This window comes from Eleginops maclovinus, chromosome 11 (genome assembly GCF_036324505.1).
Source record: "Eleginops maclovinus isolate JMC-PN-2008 ecotype Puerto Natales chromosome 11, JC_Emac_rtc_rv5, whole genome shotgun sequence".
Classification (NCBI taxonomy): domain Eukaryota; kingdom Metazoa; phylum Chordata; class Actinopteri; order Perciformes; family Eleginopidae; genus Eleginops; species Eleginops maclovinus.
Genome location: NC_086359.1, coordinates 17,667,563 through 17,685,850, shown reverse-complemented (window position 1 = coordinate 17,685,850; position 18,288 = coordinate 17,667,563). Strand labels below are relative to the sequence as shown.

At 37.6% G+C, this 18,288-nt stretch overlaps 1 protein-coding gene across 1 annotated transcript in view; it reads right to left on the bottom strand.

Annotated features, from left to right (window-relative positions):
• Positions 1 to 6,138, bottom strand: part of LOC134872649 (roundabout homolog 1-like) — a 95,460-nt gene extending 89,322 nt beyond the window's left edge. The window contains exon 1 of the mRNA XM_063896033.1: positions 5,844 to 6,138. Coding sequence (XP_063752103.1) covers positions 5,844 to 5,904 — 61 coding nt within the window. The 5' untranslated portion in view covers positions 5,905 to 6,138. The remainder of the gene's footprint in view (positions 1 to 5,843) is intronic.
• Between the last annotated feature and the right edge of the window lie 12,150 nt (positions 6,139 to 18,288).

The window sequence follows — 18,288 nt, the reverse complement described above, 5'->3', positions numbered from 1 at the left end:
TAAGCCGAGTCACCGGGAGCATATCGATTCTATTGATTATTATCCGCCTGGCTGGAGAGGAGACGACTCACACAGAAGTAACCTTGAGGAGGTTACACTATTGCTATGACCTTTAAAGCTGCCCTTTCAAAATATTAACTCTCCCAATTACTCTGAAACCCCGATTCCATGAGGACCATTATAGCATTTCAATCATCAATAGTAAGAGTGAAAACGTTGTAGGGCCACAAATGTAGTTCCAGTGGCACAGTTTGAGCAAGAAAAAAACACAAACCAAGCATTCTTATATCAGAGGTGAAACCATAGACCTAAGGTGTGAAATATCTTCACAATTACGTCGTAAAACAATAAAGGGGAGATTTATTTGAAGAAGTAAAGATCCTCAGCGCACAGCCATAGCTGTACAATGACCTCAGAACAGGAAAGTAATGCTGAAAGAGTACAATCCTGGAGAAAACCGCAAACCAAAGGGAATTTCTGAGCTTATAAAAGCTAGACTGTATCTGTACCGTTTAGGACAGTTTAGTGTGAATCTATGAGGAGCATCTCTAGATCTCAAACATATTTTGACACTAGTATCAAGAACATAACCCAGTCTAAATAACTGACACTTAAATGACATGGTATTTCTTTAGTAAAAATACAATGTGTGGTCGAGTGGGCAGTAACCATGAACCTTATTTATTTATTATTATGTATTGTTTATTATTTTATTTCGCTCAGCTTTATGCATTCTTCAATTAAAGGTGTTTTTGTGCTTTATTTTTGTTCACGCTAATGCTTGAACTAAGGATTATGTTCATTATCAAATAATGGGCAGATTATTATTTTAGATATGTCAAAAGAAATTACGAAAAATGTCCATGTCAGTTTCGCACTGTCGATTGTGGTGTATTCAAATGTCTTGTATTGTCCATCAAACATTCCAAGAAATACACTTTAATAGCATTTGAAACAGAAATCTCCATATTTGAGAGGCTGAAAACAGCATTTTCTGCCATTGTTGCATCAAAACATTAGAATGATAATTGGATTATCAAAATAGTCAATCATTTGTTTGAGTAATTGGCGTGCATTGTGAAGTTGCTCCTAAGTAAGTCTTTACTGTGCTTTGTCAATAAAAACAACTAAAATAGATGAAGAAATCAAACATGCTGTGATTCTATTTTTAAAGATAAGGTTAAAGGAAGTAGTATAGTTGTGGGAGTATCCTTCAGGCAAGGAACATGCTACCTTTTGTGGGGCAGGCAGACTGTTATCGATCCTCCTGGAAATTACGAGTTGTGTGTGTATAGTATATGTCTGTGAGGAGGTGTGATGACCTGTGAACTCCGGGCCCGCGGGCGCTTGTTAACGTTCTCAGTAGCTTCACTTCCCCAGGGTTGGCAACACCGCTCGGCCTCACAGCACCACAGGAAACCAGTGAGCAAACAAGGAAAGCAATCATGAAACGCAGCTTTCAGCACACACTCCGAAAACACGCATTTCAAAATCGAGCCTGCGCTAACACCATTATGTATGCATGTATGCACATTCAGTCAGAAGCAAACAATTGCGGGAACGTCTGCAGGGGTTTGAGAGACTACAGGGATACAGTCTCGGTTTCTTTGTCAGATAAGTTCCTGGGGACCTAGGTTCACACATTTTTATGGGTATCGTGACCTCAAAAACACCTGTACCAAACAACCTTCCTTTGGCATAAACTCATCTTTACTGAGTCTGTGGATGCTCTGGATAATAATGAACACATAATTTAATGCTTAAAGGTGTTTGTCCAACTAAACCCTTTCAAAATCTAAATACAAAAATGACTTACAAAGTCTATAGATACACCTAAAACGAATTTTGAAGGATGGGTGAGAAAAATACAAATTGCTCGAAAGCCTTTAAGCCATTCAAAGCTGAAGAAAGCACTGTGTGCTGCAGAGTTCCTGCCAGCTATGAAGAACAAAAAAAGCACATACTAAATTAGCAAGAAACCAGTGCACCTCTCTTGAAACACAGAGTACAGATTTTCACTCATGCAGTTATTGAGCCAGACCATGAGTCTTTTGCATTTTCCAACAAAAGTAACATTAAAGAGGATGCTTTTTAAACCCAAATGGTCTCCAGTGAAGCGTATTAGTTGCATTACCTCTAAGGAAGAAAATAACCAATTTGACAATTCCATCCGACAAACAAAGGAATTCTCGCCATCGCGAAAACATGTCCCATCAGCCCTATCATCCATGGCGAAAGGAGTCCTCATTATCCTCACTGTCACCACCACAAAGACTGCAGGGAGTCTTGTTAGCTTAGAGGACTACACAGCGGGCCAGCTTCCTCACAATCAAGCCATCATTACTTGAAGTCCGGCGTTCTGTATCCAGTATTTTGGTCAAAACGGGCAACGTCTTGCAGCCGCGAGTGTCAATCGCCAAACAGCATGAGTAGGTACACGTGAACTCTGACCTTTGTGCAACTAACTCCAGCAGGCCAGCCAGATGTCTCAATCACACTGTTCCCAATGGAGCTGCTGCACACGCCACTGATGGAATTAGGCTGTGTTCTGCTGGTCTCTGAGCCCCTCTTGTACTTCCTCTTCCAATGATAACACATGGACGAGGGGGTCTATAAAGATAAAATAAGCCTCAAAGGGCCTCGGTCACTTATTGCTAAAGTAATTAGCCTAGTTATTAGCTTAGCTACAGTAGTTTGGTTATTATGAAGATATTAATCCCATCAGCCCTGGCAGAACTTGGAGCATTAACAAAGCATTTAAAATCCAGTTTGGAAGCACAACCAGCATTACAAAGAACAACAGGATGATAAGCCTGTTGTTCATTTATTTTCCCATGGTTCCTTTAGAGACGGTGTTTACAGACCATCAAACAAAGCAGGTGGAATGGCGAGGCTGATCACTCTGGGGATGCATAATTTCAATGCGCAGGATGAAAGGGACAAAGCCATCTCGACACGAGCATGTGCTTTTAATGGCCGTCATTTAGATTATTATGTATCATCCAATTACCGTCTGCAGATTTATTATGCAGAGAATAAAGTCCCAGCGAAGGGGAGTTCCAGGTCTCCCTCAGTTCGGAGGGCTATGAAGTCACTTAACAGCACGGTTTTTACAGAAGCTATACAAGGGGATGACTTTGTGTACATTCAACAAAATTAGGGTAGAAAAAACATGTAATCATTCTGATTGCAATTTGTTAGGCAAGGAGTTTTTTCAAGGGCAGGCATGTAAACCTGGCAGATATCCTGGATATAATGTAAGAAATCCCTGTAAGCTAGAGTGGGATGTGGTAAACACTGTCATGGATTCAGCTCTTGCATTGAATGGGTCTTATCTGGGATTGGGGAAAGTGGTTGTTTCATGTCAGGTGTACATTCTGTCAAAGGATTAAACAACCCTCCTGATTTGTATAGAATAGCACAAATCCACTTCAGAACTTTGGAAATGCTCAGGATTGCACGTTTACTATATTTGTAAGTTGGGAAATTTAGAGAGAAAACAAACTGGAAAATTGGTGTCATATACATTTTCATGCTCTTGATGTGGATTTGCAAACCTTAGTGCATTTCCTTCTTTTTGAGTCACCACTGCGGAAATGAAAGAAAACCGTTGCTAAAAGGCTGTATCCACATGTTGACACTGTGAAGCTTCTGGTCACAAAAAGGAATTTGGTGTTTCATCTTTAGTTTTGGAAAATGTTACGAAAACACTCATAATATGTTAATTTCAAAGAATGTGTCACACCCAATAAGGGTTAACCCACATTTGAGCATAAACCATGGAAAAAACTGCCTGTACACTGTCAAAGAAAGAAAGTCCAGTGCCAAATAAAGCCATCACTCACAGACAGACACTTATGAAAGCTCTAGTGCTGAAAATATATTGTTCTTCTTTTGGTCCGTGACCACTGCTAATGTTACTGACAGCTGTCTTTGTGTTACAGAGTGAACAAGACTGGCGCCAGTGGGGAATTTGAGGGACTCTTTGAATTTCTAAAAACATTTATGATTCAGTATTTTCCTTTGCCCGTGGTTCTAACAAGAGATGCATTTGCCTTTTTCAGATTATTGGTGAAACTTGTCACATAAATTACTACTTTACCACTAAATAGCTTCAAATATGTTAAGAAAGAAAGGTGTTTTATGTTTAGTTATGCTATTGTCCCTTGTGTTTAACTTAAAATGTGTTTTGTGGGCTGTGTTTACCCACAGCAGGTGTAGGGTTAAAATAATATCTAGTGTAATAATATCTATTATCTTGCCTCAGGCTACCTACTATTACTATATAATTACCTAAAAACTATATTAGGGCTGTTCTCTACAAATGAAGTTTTAAGTGACCATGACTACAAGGATTTTGTCTACTAATCGATTGGTTGATTTAATCAATTTCCCTCCAAAAATCCAGCAAAAGCTCACATTATAATTTAACAGAGTCGTGTGTACTATGTTATTTGGAAATATATGACTTATCAACTAGAGTAATCTTAGTCAACTATGATCGAAACAACTAATTACTTTAATTCTTGACTGGTAGGTGGCAGCCTTGAGCTAAATGATGCATTATATTAGTGTATGGAGGTGGAGATGCTGCCTGAGCCAATAAAATCTAGATGAACCTGAGTACCCTGTCAGCACTCAAACAATAACTTTTCTTTGCTGATGTGCACCAAACCTCCACCTGCAGTATCAGTGTTATATCAATGTTATGCTTCAGTTCATTTTCCCAGAGTGAACCTTGACCCTCCAACAGAAACACAGCACCAGCATATAATAGATAATCCAAAGGTTGTTTTTGTCTGTCTCAAGTGTTGGTAAGCAATTACAAGAGAACATGTATGGATTCATTGGTCATTTGTGGACCACTTTATGGTTGGCTGACTATATTAATAATCAATGTAGTGCTTTAATTCACTTTTTAAGAAAAAACTGAAAAAAACTCAACCTTACCCTAACCCTCCATCACAGCATCTTAACCTTGAATATTGTTCTTTGTTACTCATCTTTGACAGTAAACTAAATATGTTTTAGTTGTGGACAAAAAAAACAAAACATCTGAGGACGTCATTGTGGGTTTTGGAAAACTGATCAACATGTGACACTATTTCTATACGAATAGATAATTGTATCAAGAAATTAGACAATGATAATAATGGTAATAGATGTAGCCAGGTTGTAGCATATAGTGTAGGCAAAAATTAAGGGAAAAAAAGAATGCTTGAATACCAAAAGAGCAAGTTAATTTTGTTTCTTTCAACAATAAAAAATATAAGCTCCTTCAGAATTATCTATAGTGATTGTAGCTACCACGCATACAGTCATTGTCACAGCATGGAGCACTTTGTTTCCATTAAAAGTAACACATCCTCACTGCTCAGACTGGTGCAAAGGCTCTATCCAAGTGTTCCTCATGCAACTCATGTAATGTATGAACCCATTGACTGAGGATGATAACCAACAATGTCCTATTCCCTGCATGCATTTGATCATGCCGTTGACGGTATAAAACATGCCTTGACATAAACCGACTCTATCACTCTTTTCTTGCTCTTTGAACCATCATTGTGGCGATTCATGTCCACCGGTGTGATAAGGGCTGCTTGTAAAGGCGGTGTTGCTTTACTGCAGCAGGACATGTGGATAAATGGGTCACTTTCAAAAAGAACGCAGCATGGGTCAAGGGCCACGTACTGCTGAGGAAAAGGTGACAGAAATACACTCAGGGGGGCTTGATGGATCAAATTTAACACATTCATCACCCTTATTCCATCACATCTAAAGCTTGTTTTAAACTTCCCTAAACAAACATAAGGAAATATGTCTAAGGAGTAAATAACCCATACCTGAACAAATGTGTAGAAATGCCAATAGACAGTAAATCCCCGTCAGACACGCAGGCATCATTCAATAGCAGCTGGTGTAAATCCCGTTAGAATGCGCGTTGTTGTCTATTTCATCAAAATCCCAACTTCCACGGGTGATGGGGATCCGGGTGGAGGAATAGTTCCTGAACTCCGCAATACACAGATAATACTCTTACTCCTCGGAGAGTGAATCTATATTCGAATCAAAGTTCGGAGGCATCGTTACTCGAGAAGTAATCCACACAACGCCACTTGGATTTTCTCCCACTTCCAAATGCTGAGAATTCATTTGTGATCGTTTACTTTCACTTTAGGAGAAGAAGAGTTCCGCGGCTGAATGGAGAGAGAAAGAATCCAAAAGAGAAACGCGTCCTCCAGTTGCAGTCACTTTGCTGGTTTGAACGCGTAGTTTTACCCCCTGGTTTATGGGACTGCCGCTGGTTGGATGAGGCGCCGTGCGTCTCCGCGCACAGAGCTGGTTTGCCTTTTTTCTAACCAGACAGAGGCTGTTCACTGTTGTGCAGAGATTCCTGCGAGTCAGGCTCCGTTTAACCGCATAAGGACACATTCACAACACGAGGCTCCACTAGACCAAGCTTTTCCTTTATGAAAAAAGGATCCAGGCTGCCTCATACAAGTTAAAAACATATAATAAAAGTGCTGCAAACTACGGGACGTAAAGTTTTAATGTTCGCGTAATTCAATCTTGTTCAATCTTAAATTAATCAAACTTGCTGCACCAATCCAACGCCTTGTTTTAAGTGTCTATCATAATCCAATATCCGCGTATTCAAGGCAGAATTACCAAATCAGGAAAGTATTGAATATTTAAAAGTGTGTTGAAAGTGAATACAATTTAACCTTGATGAATGATTTATTGTATCCTTCTATCAAGGCACAGGAACGTGCACTTTCACTGTGTCCTTATTAAACCCCTAAGGAAGCAGCTCAGTGGGAAACAGTGTATTTATAATGACCCTGTTCCTCCATCGGCATTGTTGCCTCTTCTTTCCATGACATAAGAATCGATGATGTTTTCACCTTCTGACCTCTCAATACACCACTGGGAAATTAAATGATATTCTAAGTGCATTAGAAATGGGATGCCTAATGTTAAGTGCAGATATCAAACATGGTGGGGTATTAATCTCATAGCCTGAGTTAAATTCTTCTTAAATACAAATATATGTTGATTAGTTAATAGTTACAGTGTATCGCTGACCTGGTGAGGCTCAAATATGTCTTCTTGTTGTCTTTCCAGGTTAGCACTCCCTCTGCTGGCTGCTTGGCTGAAGCACAGTCTAGGGTGTTTTTCTTTTTTAAATAATGATATTCCATGTAAAAATATTACTCCCATTCCAAGATGAAGAATTAAAAAATAAATATACTTTAGAAGTGATTTACTCTAGTACAAGAAGGAAAACTACAATGAAAAAATACAAAACGTACTTTAAAGTGCAAAAGTACTAACTTTAAATTATACTTAAATACTAGTCATGTTACAAAATAGCAGCTCATTATATTATTATACAAACTATTGGTGGATTAATGGTTTCATCACTTCAATGTTGCAACCGGGTAACAAGGCAGTAGTTTATTTACAATTTTTAAAAGGACATGTTATGCTCATTTTAAGGTTAATATTTGTATTTTGTGCCTCTACTGTGACATGTTTCCATGCTTTAATGAACAAAAAGCTCTTTATTTTTCTCATACTGCCTGTGCTGCAGCACCTCTTTTCACCCTCTGTCTGAAACCAGCCTTTGCAGACCCTTTAGGTGCACTATACAACACCTATATAACACGCTACAGGAAATTAAAAAAAGGGATCCTTTAACTATGTAAAAAGCTATACCAAAGTACATTATTATAGAGCCTTAGAAGGTAATGGTAATCGTAAAGTAAAGTACAAGTACCTCAAATTGTAGTTTAGTACAGTAAATGATCAAATATTTAGTTGCTGACCACTACTCCTCCACACTGAGATCTATAGAGCAGGCCGGGTGCATGAAACTACAAAAATACACCAAGTTAAGTATGTAGATACATAGTTTCTGCAATTTTCCTTTACAAAAATAAGAAACTGAATAAAAGAGAGGATAACTAAGTATTTAGATAAATATAAATCTGTCAACATACTGCAGAAAGAGCAGTGATGCTTCTGGTCTTTTAAGTCATATTTAGGTGGGACAAAGTCAACTTACTCGACCCTCCCTGGCCTCCTGCCTCAAATCCTTTAATTCCAAATTGTAGACGGCTGGCGGCTCTGCTGATGGAGCTTGCACTTGAAGGCTGAGCTGGTAAACAACCAGTGTACTATGGGAAATTACATTCTCATCATGAACACTTCTGCCTTTATAAAACATTTGCCTTATTTTCATTCAAAAACTAGAATTATCCTTTCTTTGCATCCTTCATTGTGGGAACACAATTACAATACAGTTGTCCTATATGTCTTGTAGTTATCCATATTATTTGTTTTTTACTGCTTGTTGCACAGACAATTCACAGGGGTCTGTGTTCAGATTTTTGTATTTCCTATAGGTAAACATCCCCACTATATGGCAGCTCTGTGGGGGAGACTGAATGAATGCCATAGTACAATACAGAGTACTATATGGTCCTAGCCATGTAATGAGCGTATACTTATTTAAAGAGGCCCTGTATTATAATATTGAGATATTCTGAAACACAAATGGGTTGTTTTTAATACAAAACTAGTGCTTACTTGCACTTACTTTCTCAAAAATGTGGAAATATTTGTGTAAATAAAAATATTTGCGGCTGTGTTTTTTTACCTCAAAATTACATTACAATTCATTTTAATATGATGAACAACCTGGATTACAAAACCCAACTGTTGTCAGTCCTATTGTGCTTAATTCATGTACACGCAAGCTAGTCAATGAATAGCTGGAAATGTTGATTTTTCTCCCCCAAAATTGCAATCGAAACTGCCAAGTTCCTTTTTGCATTTAAGTTGTTAGTTAATTTGTATTAAATTCATACAGGAGGATACGACAATTGGCTTTACCATGTGGATATTCCCCATGGACAATATGATTTATAACTAACTAAAACACATGCTAAACTGCAATATAATTCATATGTTTATGGAGATATGAAATGACCTATATCAGGATAAACAATGTTGTTCATTTGTCAAAGGTCTATATCAGTCTATAGTATAACATTGATAGGGATAGACTGTCATATTAGGGGTAAAGCACCAATAACCGGATAAAGGTTCAGCAATGTGGCCCCTGCTTTGTTCACATGTGGCCTCAACATAACAACAGGTGCGGTGCACACGGCTAAATGCAGCATTTGTGAGTTCTATCGTGCATGTCCCCATTGGTCACAATCCAAAGCATCTCCAACATTAGTATTTCCAGGAACAGATGGTGCAAAACAGACACAAAGACATGCACGTCTTCATGGCAACACAGCGCATAAAATGGCAAGGACGGTAGGCAGACAGTGCCAAGTGTACTGAGACCTATTTTTATTTATTCATTTCACTCCAACGTAGCTCTCCACTTGCCAGGGGGGGAATATCTCCAACAAGCACAAAGCCAGATCCAAAAAAATAAAAGATTTGTGAAGGAATCAAATCATTTGGAACTTCCACAGACCAACAAACCTGGTCTAAGGTAGTCCTTTTTTTATTTTTATTGTTGTTGACTGTTTATGTCCATTCAAAATACACATCTGAGTGTCTATACCCCACAATTATTTTAATGACAGGAGCTTTGTCGATGTACACTGAAAAAACTGAATTGTGACTTTAATTAAATGTAATATGGCAACGGATTTCACAGTACTATTAGGTTCAACTTAATATTATTGCTTTCAACTAAGCTAATATAGTTATGTGAAATGTGTTGACATAGTAAATTTAATTAGAGTCAACATTTCAGTTTTTTCAGTGTACTGATATTTGTGCTGCGACTTTAGCTACATTTTCTCCCTGTTCTAGCTGTTTTTCTCCCCATTCGCCAATTTATTTCCTATTATTTGTGACAGTTCTTTGGCTCTTTCATTTCCCTTCACTGGTTTATTCCTTTGCATATTTGTCAGCTCATGTCATTGCACATCACTACAGCTGTTAAGGATCCCGCAAAGTGTTGAAGCAAAACAAGAGACTGATGTAACAGCTACGCTTTTTCCCATCTCCAAAATTGGCAGCTACCGAGATGGTCTTATCAGTCATTAAGACGTGGACATCCTTTCAACTTCTCGCAATCTCACTGTCATCTTTTTTCCATCCCGCTGGGCAACGAAGATTTGAGGTATGAAAAAAAAAAAAGAAATAGGCTTCTTATCTTGAAACGGATGGATAAAGAATCCTTCTCTTGCCCATTAGCTCCACATCAAATGGGAGCACCAATTTAGATTCCTCAAAAGAAGAAAAAACATGTTGGTGCTACAGATAAAAGGCGAAAAAAGCATCGTTAGTTTTCTTCTTTTTGTAAACTTCAGAAAGACTGTCTTATTTTGTAATCTTCTAAAAAACATGGAGGCTGCAGTCAGGGAGAGAGCTCCTAAACGTTTCGCTTTGTTCTATCTCAGTGAAGTCGGAGCCCTCACCATAAAAATGTCAAAGCAAAGGGAAGAAGGGATTGAACCGCGCTGGCTTTTGGACACAGCACTTGAGGTTTGCAGCTGCTGAACTGGCATTAAGTGGTATTAGAGTCTTTGTCAGCAAAAGGAAGCAAAGTCCTCTTCCTGGGAATTGGGGTTCATGTATCTTTCAAAGGACAAACACAGAATCAGCACAAACTGGAGCACCACTTTACTGATGGCTGGCCTTGTTGAGGATTATTTTGGATATTTATTTTACAATTGTTCACAAGATAGGACCAGAAAAAAGCAGACAGCTTAGAAGTAGTACAAACATAATTTGATAAAACTGATTATTTTGATTGAAGACAACATTAGGAAAGAAAGGAAAAAAACCTGAACAAAATGTACACTGCTGGATTAACACAAGTAGACGTGACAAGATTCTGACGAATGATTTATTGTGTTGCATAGAGATATGTATTCAGATATACTCCATTCATACGTATTTGTGTATTTAGCATAGTCAACATGTACTGTAGTTAGCATTATGATTTTTCCGTTGTATGTTGGAATATTAAGATCTGTGGCAATCACACGTTTGTGATACTTAAATATTTGGTGCAGCAGGATAATCTGGACATATTAACATCACTTTTATTTATTTTGAATCATAAATGCAACCGCCAGAAATAGATAGCTAATCTACCAGGGTCACATGACTTGGCATCACCACCACTTAACTAAAGGCGGCTAATGTTCTTGGTGATGACGTTAAGCAGTCTCACTTGATTTAGATTTTTGTTATTTTTATGACACATATTTGTCGGACATTCACAAGTGGGATATTGACTGACGTGTTCTATGTTTACAGACATCTAACCAAGTACAAGTTGACTTTGAGATTCAAAGTGGTAAAATGCTTACTTGTTTCCGGGTTTTAGGACTCATTCGTGCACCACTCTATTGCACAGTTTTTGCGTACCTTTGTATCCCAGGCTGTTGTCTAGTTCAGAGGCTGCCTCAGATTCAGGTGTTTGGGTGATGACCTCACGCTTCCCTTTGTGCTTTTCTGTATCTGTTTGCATGGGGACGATAAAACAGTAAAGATCAAATGTACATCCCTCTTTAACTAATCCATATGCCATACTGTGGTATTTGTTCCTAAGTGGCCTAGTTTTAACCTTGAACAGGAAATTCAATTCCCAGTTTTTTTTCAGTTATTTATATATTTATTTTTAGCTAATGTGTTTGGAGGGTGGGGAAAAACATTATTCAAACGAGAGAAAAGAAGACAATGCAAGAAGGCTTTTATTATTATTTTATTGAAATAATATTAGATGTTGCTTAAGGCAGTATCCACAACAAGATAACTCAAGGTAACTCAGTAGAATACATTCCATGCAATGTACATTTCCCCTTTGTGGGACTAACAAAGGTATTCAGACTCTGATTGTTCTCCAGTGTAGGACTATCGTTTATGTCAACAAAGCAGTTTTATTAACTTTTGCATGTTGTTAAAATGTAATTGATTCAGACTCACCAAGTTGAAATTAATTTGTAGTTGTTTTGCAAGACATGAAGTTAAAGAGATATTTCCCTGGACACCTGCTACAAATGTCTTAGTGGCAGGAATAATATGAGCACTTATTTGTAGAGAGCAGAAACTAAATCAATAAACCAATAAACAGTTTGCACAACTTGCAGTCCTAAAATTGTACTATCATTGATGAACACAATCTAAAAGATGTGAATTATAAATTACATTCATAGTTTAATATGCTTACATGTACTAACCATAAAGCTCCTGTAGATTTATCGATGTTTTATACACTGGCTAGGTGCATGCCTCTGAGTCATAGTCACTTAAAAGATGTACCACTAGAGGGAGCCATCCGCATTTGGTTAAAGCTAATAGGCAGCAACAAAGGTGTTGTATTATTGTGAACTTGAAGAGGAGGCTTTAAAAATGTGTTGAAATGAAAAGCTATAGGACTATTTACATCATAACTGTTATCATAACCGACATGGCTGGTGGAAGCCCTACAAGAGAAGTACTTTAACAAAGCTTTGACGGTATGGGAGTTAGTTATTTCCCCTAAAACCAAACTGTATGTTTAATATAATGTATAATAATCCTCTGAAACCCATGGAAATTAAAGACTTTCACTACTTCACTTCTTTGTCTGTTATCATCAGATACATACATCTAACTTTAAGTTATATTGTATCGCTATATTGATGATTGATGAAACAGTGCAGTGAACTAAAGGCACAAGTATGTTGGGTTAACCCATGTTTTATTTCACACAAACGAATAAATGCATATCCTGAGATCTCTCAGCCACAAGAGGACAGTATAACTTCTCAGCCACAAGAGGACAGTATAACTGCAGCAAAGAGGGCCTGAAATGATACTGATAGGTTAGTATTGATTGCATTTTTTTTCTTTTTTCATTCCTCTGTTATAAATAAAATCCCAAAGCTGACATATGAATGGGACCTTGCATAATAAGTCTATGGTCTGTTATACTACCTGTAAGGGAGAGGGTACTCTGTTTGAAAAATATATTTTCCACTTAAATGGAAAAGCTGTTTATACAAACTGTCTTAAAGTTATTCCATTTATTGTAAGAGGACAGCAAACAAAGCTTTTTGAATAAATGCATCATTTAGTATGTTTTCACCACAGGGGCTCAAAGTCATATACAAATGTTTTCATCTCATAAGAACAATAAATCCAATACAAAAAAAGACAGAAATAATAAGTACTAATGACGTTACAGAGATTCTTACCTGATGTAATGTCCATGGCGAGGCCCTGCAGAAGCTGGGTGACAGAGACCAGGATGATGAGAAGGATTGTGACGGGTGGTTGTACAGCCAGCATGGTCCCCTATGGCCCCGGCCAGCCTTAATAAATCTGAAACCGAGAGACAGGTAAAACTATGATTTAAATACATAATTGCGTGATGAATAAACATAAATGTGAGCTGAACTTGAGACATGCTTGAGGGATAAAGCTGTCCGATGCTTGATGCTTAAATGCACACAATATAATACTTCCAAAGCATTCTCTGTAGATGTCTCCTCATCCAAAATATACTCAAATGGAAAGTAAATCCAGTAAAGACACTAAACTAAGCAGTTAAATGTTAAAAATATGTGTTTATCTGACACTGGCAGAAAAAGTTGTTCAGTATCTGATCCGAGTTGCCACTTATGTTAGCTTATTTCACTGATAATAGGGCCCTATTATGCTTTTTAGGGATTTTACATGTCATGTAGTGTGTTATACTGTAGGTTTATCTGCATGTTTATGGTCTGCAAAGGCTAAAATCCCAAATGTTAGAAGGAGTTTCTCTCCCTCACCAATGTTGTCCAATCCCAACAAAGCCGGCCAGCTACCAAATCAGAGCAGACTGGGCTCTGGTTTCAGACAGAGGGGGGAAAAGAGGTGCTGCAGCACAGGCAGTATGAGATAAATAAAAACCTTCTTGAACATCAAAGCATGTCAACATGTCACAGTAGAAGTGCAAATCCTGAAAATGAGCATAATATGTCCTCTTTAAGCTCTAACCTTTCTGAAGTTTTTATCAAAAGCAAAAATGATCTGCAGAGGGATCCTCCTGTCAAAATCTGTAACGTTTCTCCAACACTATTTGGCTACCGCTACATTTTTGCTTATTTCTCTGAGTTTGGATAAGAAAAAAATGTTGTCCGCTAGAATATATAGTTTGATATAGTTTGTCAGAAAATGTGGCTTTGAATTAAAAGTAAACGTATGACAGCTTTTGGCAGACAACGCAAATGGGATGCATAGTTATTACAGGCAACTGAATGAAACGTACCATTGGCTTATAGAATAACAGATTGTCTAGGTTTAAAAAACATTTAGGAACATATAAGTATAAGTACCCCAGAGTGCAAGAAAATATATAAAATAGGCCTAGCTGTTTTTAGATATATATAATAATGTGCCTACAGTACATCTTTGTGTCATTCTACAGTGAGAATTGCAACATGGAAAGCTAATAACAGTATACTTTAATAATAATAGCATTAGCCTAGATAGTCCACATTCATAATACACAATTCCTTTCCTAAAGTGAAATTCCACAAAGTCTAGGTCCACTTTCTACCCTTCTGGCGAGGGCTATGCACAACCCTGTTCCTGTGTGAAATCCCACAATAAAGAAGAGGGGAAGACAGATGGACTTTTCTCTGAAACCCACCCAGCATGCAGCCAAACTCTGACTGTCCGCTTTAGTCTGATCCATCCACGAATAATGAGGGAATGCAGACCACTATGGCATCCTTTTTGCTTTTCCTATCATACTCCAACACACCACTTTGCTTTCACAGAACACCTAAAACATGCTCACTGTGTGCAAAACTGAGTACTCTTTGTGGAAGGGCTCCATAAAAATTGCATGTGCTCATACATAATCCAAGTCAAACACCATAGAAACATTCTCGCGTTTACCTGCTGCATTTACCTCACACACACACACACAAATAAAACACAGCCTTGCTCTCAAGTGGGAATGGTGATGAGACACCGTGACAGCGCCAGGCGCGAGGAATAGGAAGAGGGTTGTACTGATCAGCCATCTGTGGTACAAACAGCTTTGCAACTCATCCTAGTTGTCTGATGGAAGGCCAGATTCCCGGGAAGTCTTGGCACCCCGCAGACACGGACTCCACTTTAATTGTTCGGAGAAATTTACACCAACAGCCAACATTGTAAATATGCCAAAAACTTGGGATGGAGATATTTTGACTTACTTAATAGTGTTGTGAGTTTGTGGAAATTTAAAGCACCTAAGGAATGAAAGTGGGATTGATATGCTTATTGTTTGCTTTTTGTTATCAATCTTTCATGAAATGGTTGAGAAAATAAAATGAAATATTTATTTAAAACAAATGGAATGCCTTTTGATGTCTTCAACGCAACTGATTTTATTTTTACAACCTTGAATTAAAGGCTAAAGCAACTATTTTGATTTAGAAAATATGATTTTTTAAATATGACAATCTACAATGTTATGAAAAAAAGTGAGCCATTGGTTTTAATGATTATTTTTTTCCTTTCATTTTTTTTCAGGTTTATAATGGAGCTGCTATGGTTGGTTGGAAGGTTGTCAACGATTGAAAACAAAGAAAAATTGATAATTCATTGTTGATGTATTTTTTCATAGAAAAATATTGTTTTCAGACTCTGAAATATGAAGATTTCCCTTATATTCTATATATATTTTCACAGTTTAATAATAATGATATTATTCTGGGATGTACACGTTCACTATTTCTGACATTGGATGGACCAATTATTAATCAGGAAAATAAGTGGCAAATGAATTGTTCCTCTTTAGTTGCAGCCCCTTGCTTATAATCATTTGTAGACTCTTGTAAATCAATCCCGGCTTGGCTTATTTGTATGCATGACACAGCATAAAACTTGATTAGTAAAATAACCTCTACTGAGATTTGGCAGTGTTTTGCCAATAAAGAAAAGATGCTGAGCTTTCCAAAAGCGATGAAAGCCAGAAACAATAAAATGACATTGTAATATAATATTCAAAATGAATAACAATCATTTTGAAAGCTGCTGAACATGATGCACCCAAGGATATATCAGTAACCTAATGAGGGAAGATTACATTTTGTAGAGTCCTGAATAGTAAATGTGGGTGGGAATAATAACATTGCATTGTTTAGTTTGATCTAACATGGGGAAAACAAACAGAACAAATGCAGGAAGTGGGTGTAGAAAGGAAAAAAAACATAATAAATCCATGATTTGATTTAGTAGGAGGAAGAAGATATGAGTTAAACAGAAAAAGCATTTAAGTGTATTGTGTAATATGCAGATCACTGCAGTGGAAAAACTTTACTTTCACACCAATACGTGTCCACCAGATGTTATTTTACTAATACTAATACACCCCTGTGTGTATTGTTTTATGTGTTTTACATATTGTGAACTTTAAAACTTGCACTTCTTATTAGTGTATAATTATTTGTATTCTTATTCATTTAAATTAATCTTTTAATAGACGTTGTATTTTAACTTTTTACGTCTACATAAATATATAATTTTTTCAATGTTACTTTAACTTTTTGCCAATACAAATATTTGTATTCTTTTTTATATTTTATTTTTGTATTTATTCTAAAATGGAGCAATTGTCCAGAGGGATAAATAAGTAGCTACTGTTCTTTATAATTCGGATATGAAAAGACTAGAAAAGGGTCGGATCTAGTGCCACAAAAACTAAGCACTAAACCATACTGTTTCATATACAGCAGATGTTGTCTTAATAACTGGACAAACACACTCAAAGTTATCCATATTAAAAAACAATGATAATAAAATATCTGCTCGGAGCTGGAGGGGGATCTGCAGATCAAAGGAGACGGGACTGATGATTTCCCCCTTCCTTCTTCTGTCTGCTGGGGAATAATCACAGCTTACCATCTAACATATTGTCAATAAGACAGATCAGGAGCTCCCCCCCTATACCGCAGCAGACAGATCACATACTGTAGAGAGTGCACTGGAGCGTAAACAGAATCAGCTCTCAGCATCCCCCCTCCACATCTTCCCCCCCTTCTAAATCCAATCCCCTGTACTCAAAGAGGCAGATACAATATGTTGTTCCGCATATTCCTATGTCAAAAGGTGCAGGGGGAGATGTTGAACAGGTTTATTTACTTTGGGCGTAAGGAAAAGCAGATATATACATTTCCCCTCACCTGTAGCATGTGCAGGAATATGCTATGTGATACTGCATTGTTTTTTTAAGTTAAATATAAGGCCAATACATTGCTTTTCACATTGATGTTTAATGAGCAGCACTGTAGTTCAATCCCACCGGGGTGCCGAGTGAAAGCCAGGGGCAAAACCAGGAAGTCTTATTCACTGACTGTTTTTCCCCGCACAGTAAAAGGATTCTAAATCAACACCAGAGAGGGAGGTATGTGGAAGAACAGGGTTTTTTTCATAAAGACATGTGATAAAACCACCTGCATATCTTACCGTCAATCAAGTAAAGTCATACATCACGCACTTTTTGTAAAAGGCTTACTGTCTCCTCTTGTAAGAGTTCTTATCAACACCTGGCAGTTTCGGCTGACATATAGTCTTTTGGGGAAATGGATGGGAAACAGGCTTTCATCACGGCCACTGTAATGCATTATGGGAGCTATCGGAGCAAGACAAAGGATATTAAAAGTATGAGAGGCGATGTCTGGGGCACTGTCGAGGCTCTTAGTAACAAGTCACAGCTGGCTGAGTCGGCATTATGGACGAAGAAAGCTAGCCTGACGAGTAACAGATGATCCTAGGGACTAGCCAAGAGGTACATTGACCTTTGGCCCCAGAGGATAAATGACCCCCATACATCTAGATGTAAGATGGCTAAACATGGCGTTAGCTTCTTTTGCAAATAATGACAAAAAAAATACTGTATGTTTGGGAAAGTATAAACATTTGACAATGAATTGAAAGGGTTATGGTGGGTTCAAACCAAACGTAAAGCCATTTTTTTTCCTCCCGATTGCATACAAAGTTAATGCTAACACGCATTACGCGGAATTTGCATGACTTGCATGGTCCTGCCAGTTGTTTGTTGAATCGTTTGAGATATTCACATGGCGCTGTGTTGCAAAAGCTAGTGAGCAATTGACATTCTCCATAGGACACTGAGATCTTAGCATTTTTTAATGAAATAAAAGTTATTGTAAGTGTCATACTGTAAATAAACATTTGAAATGCTGGTGAGTTCAAGTTACAATGCATGCAAATATATACGTGTAACAAATTATAACTTTGCTGAAGTGTTGATAGCCGATAAGA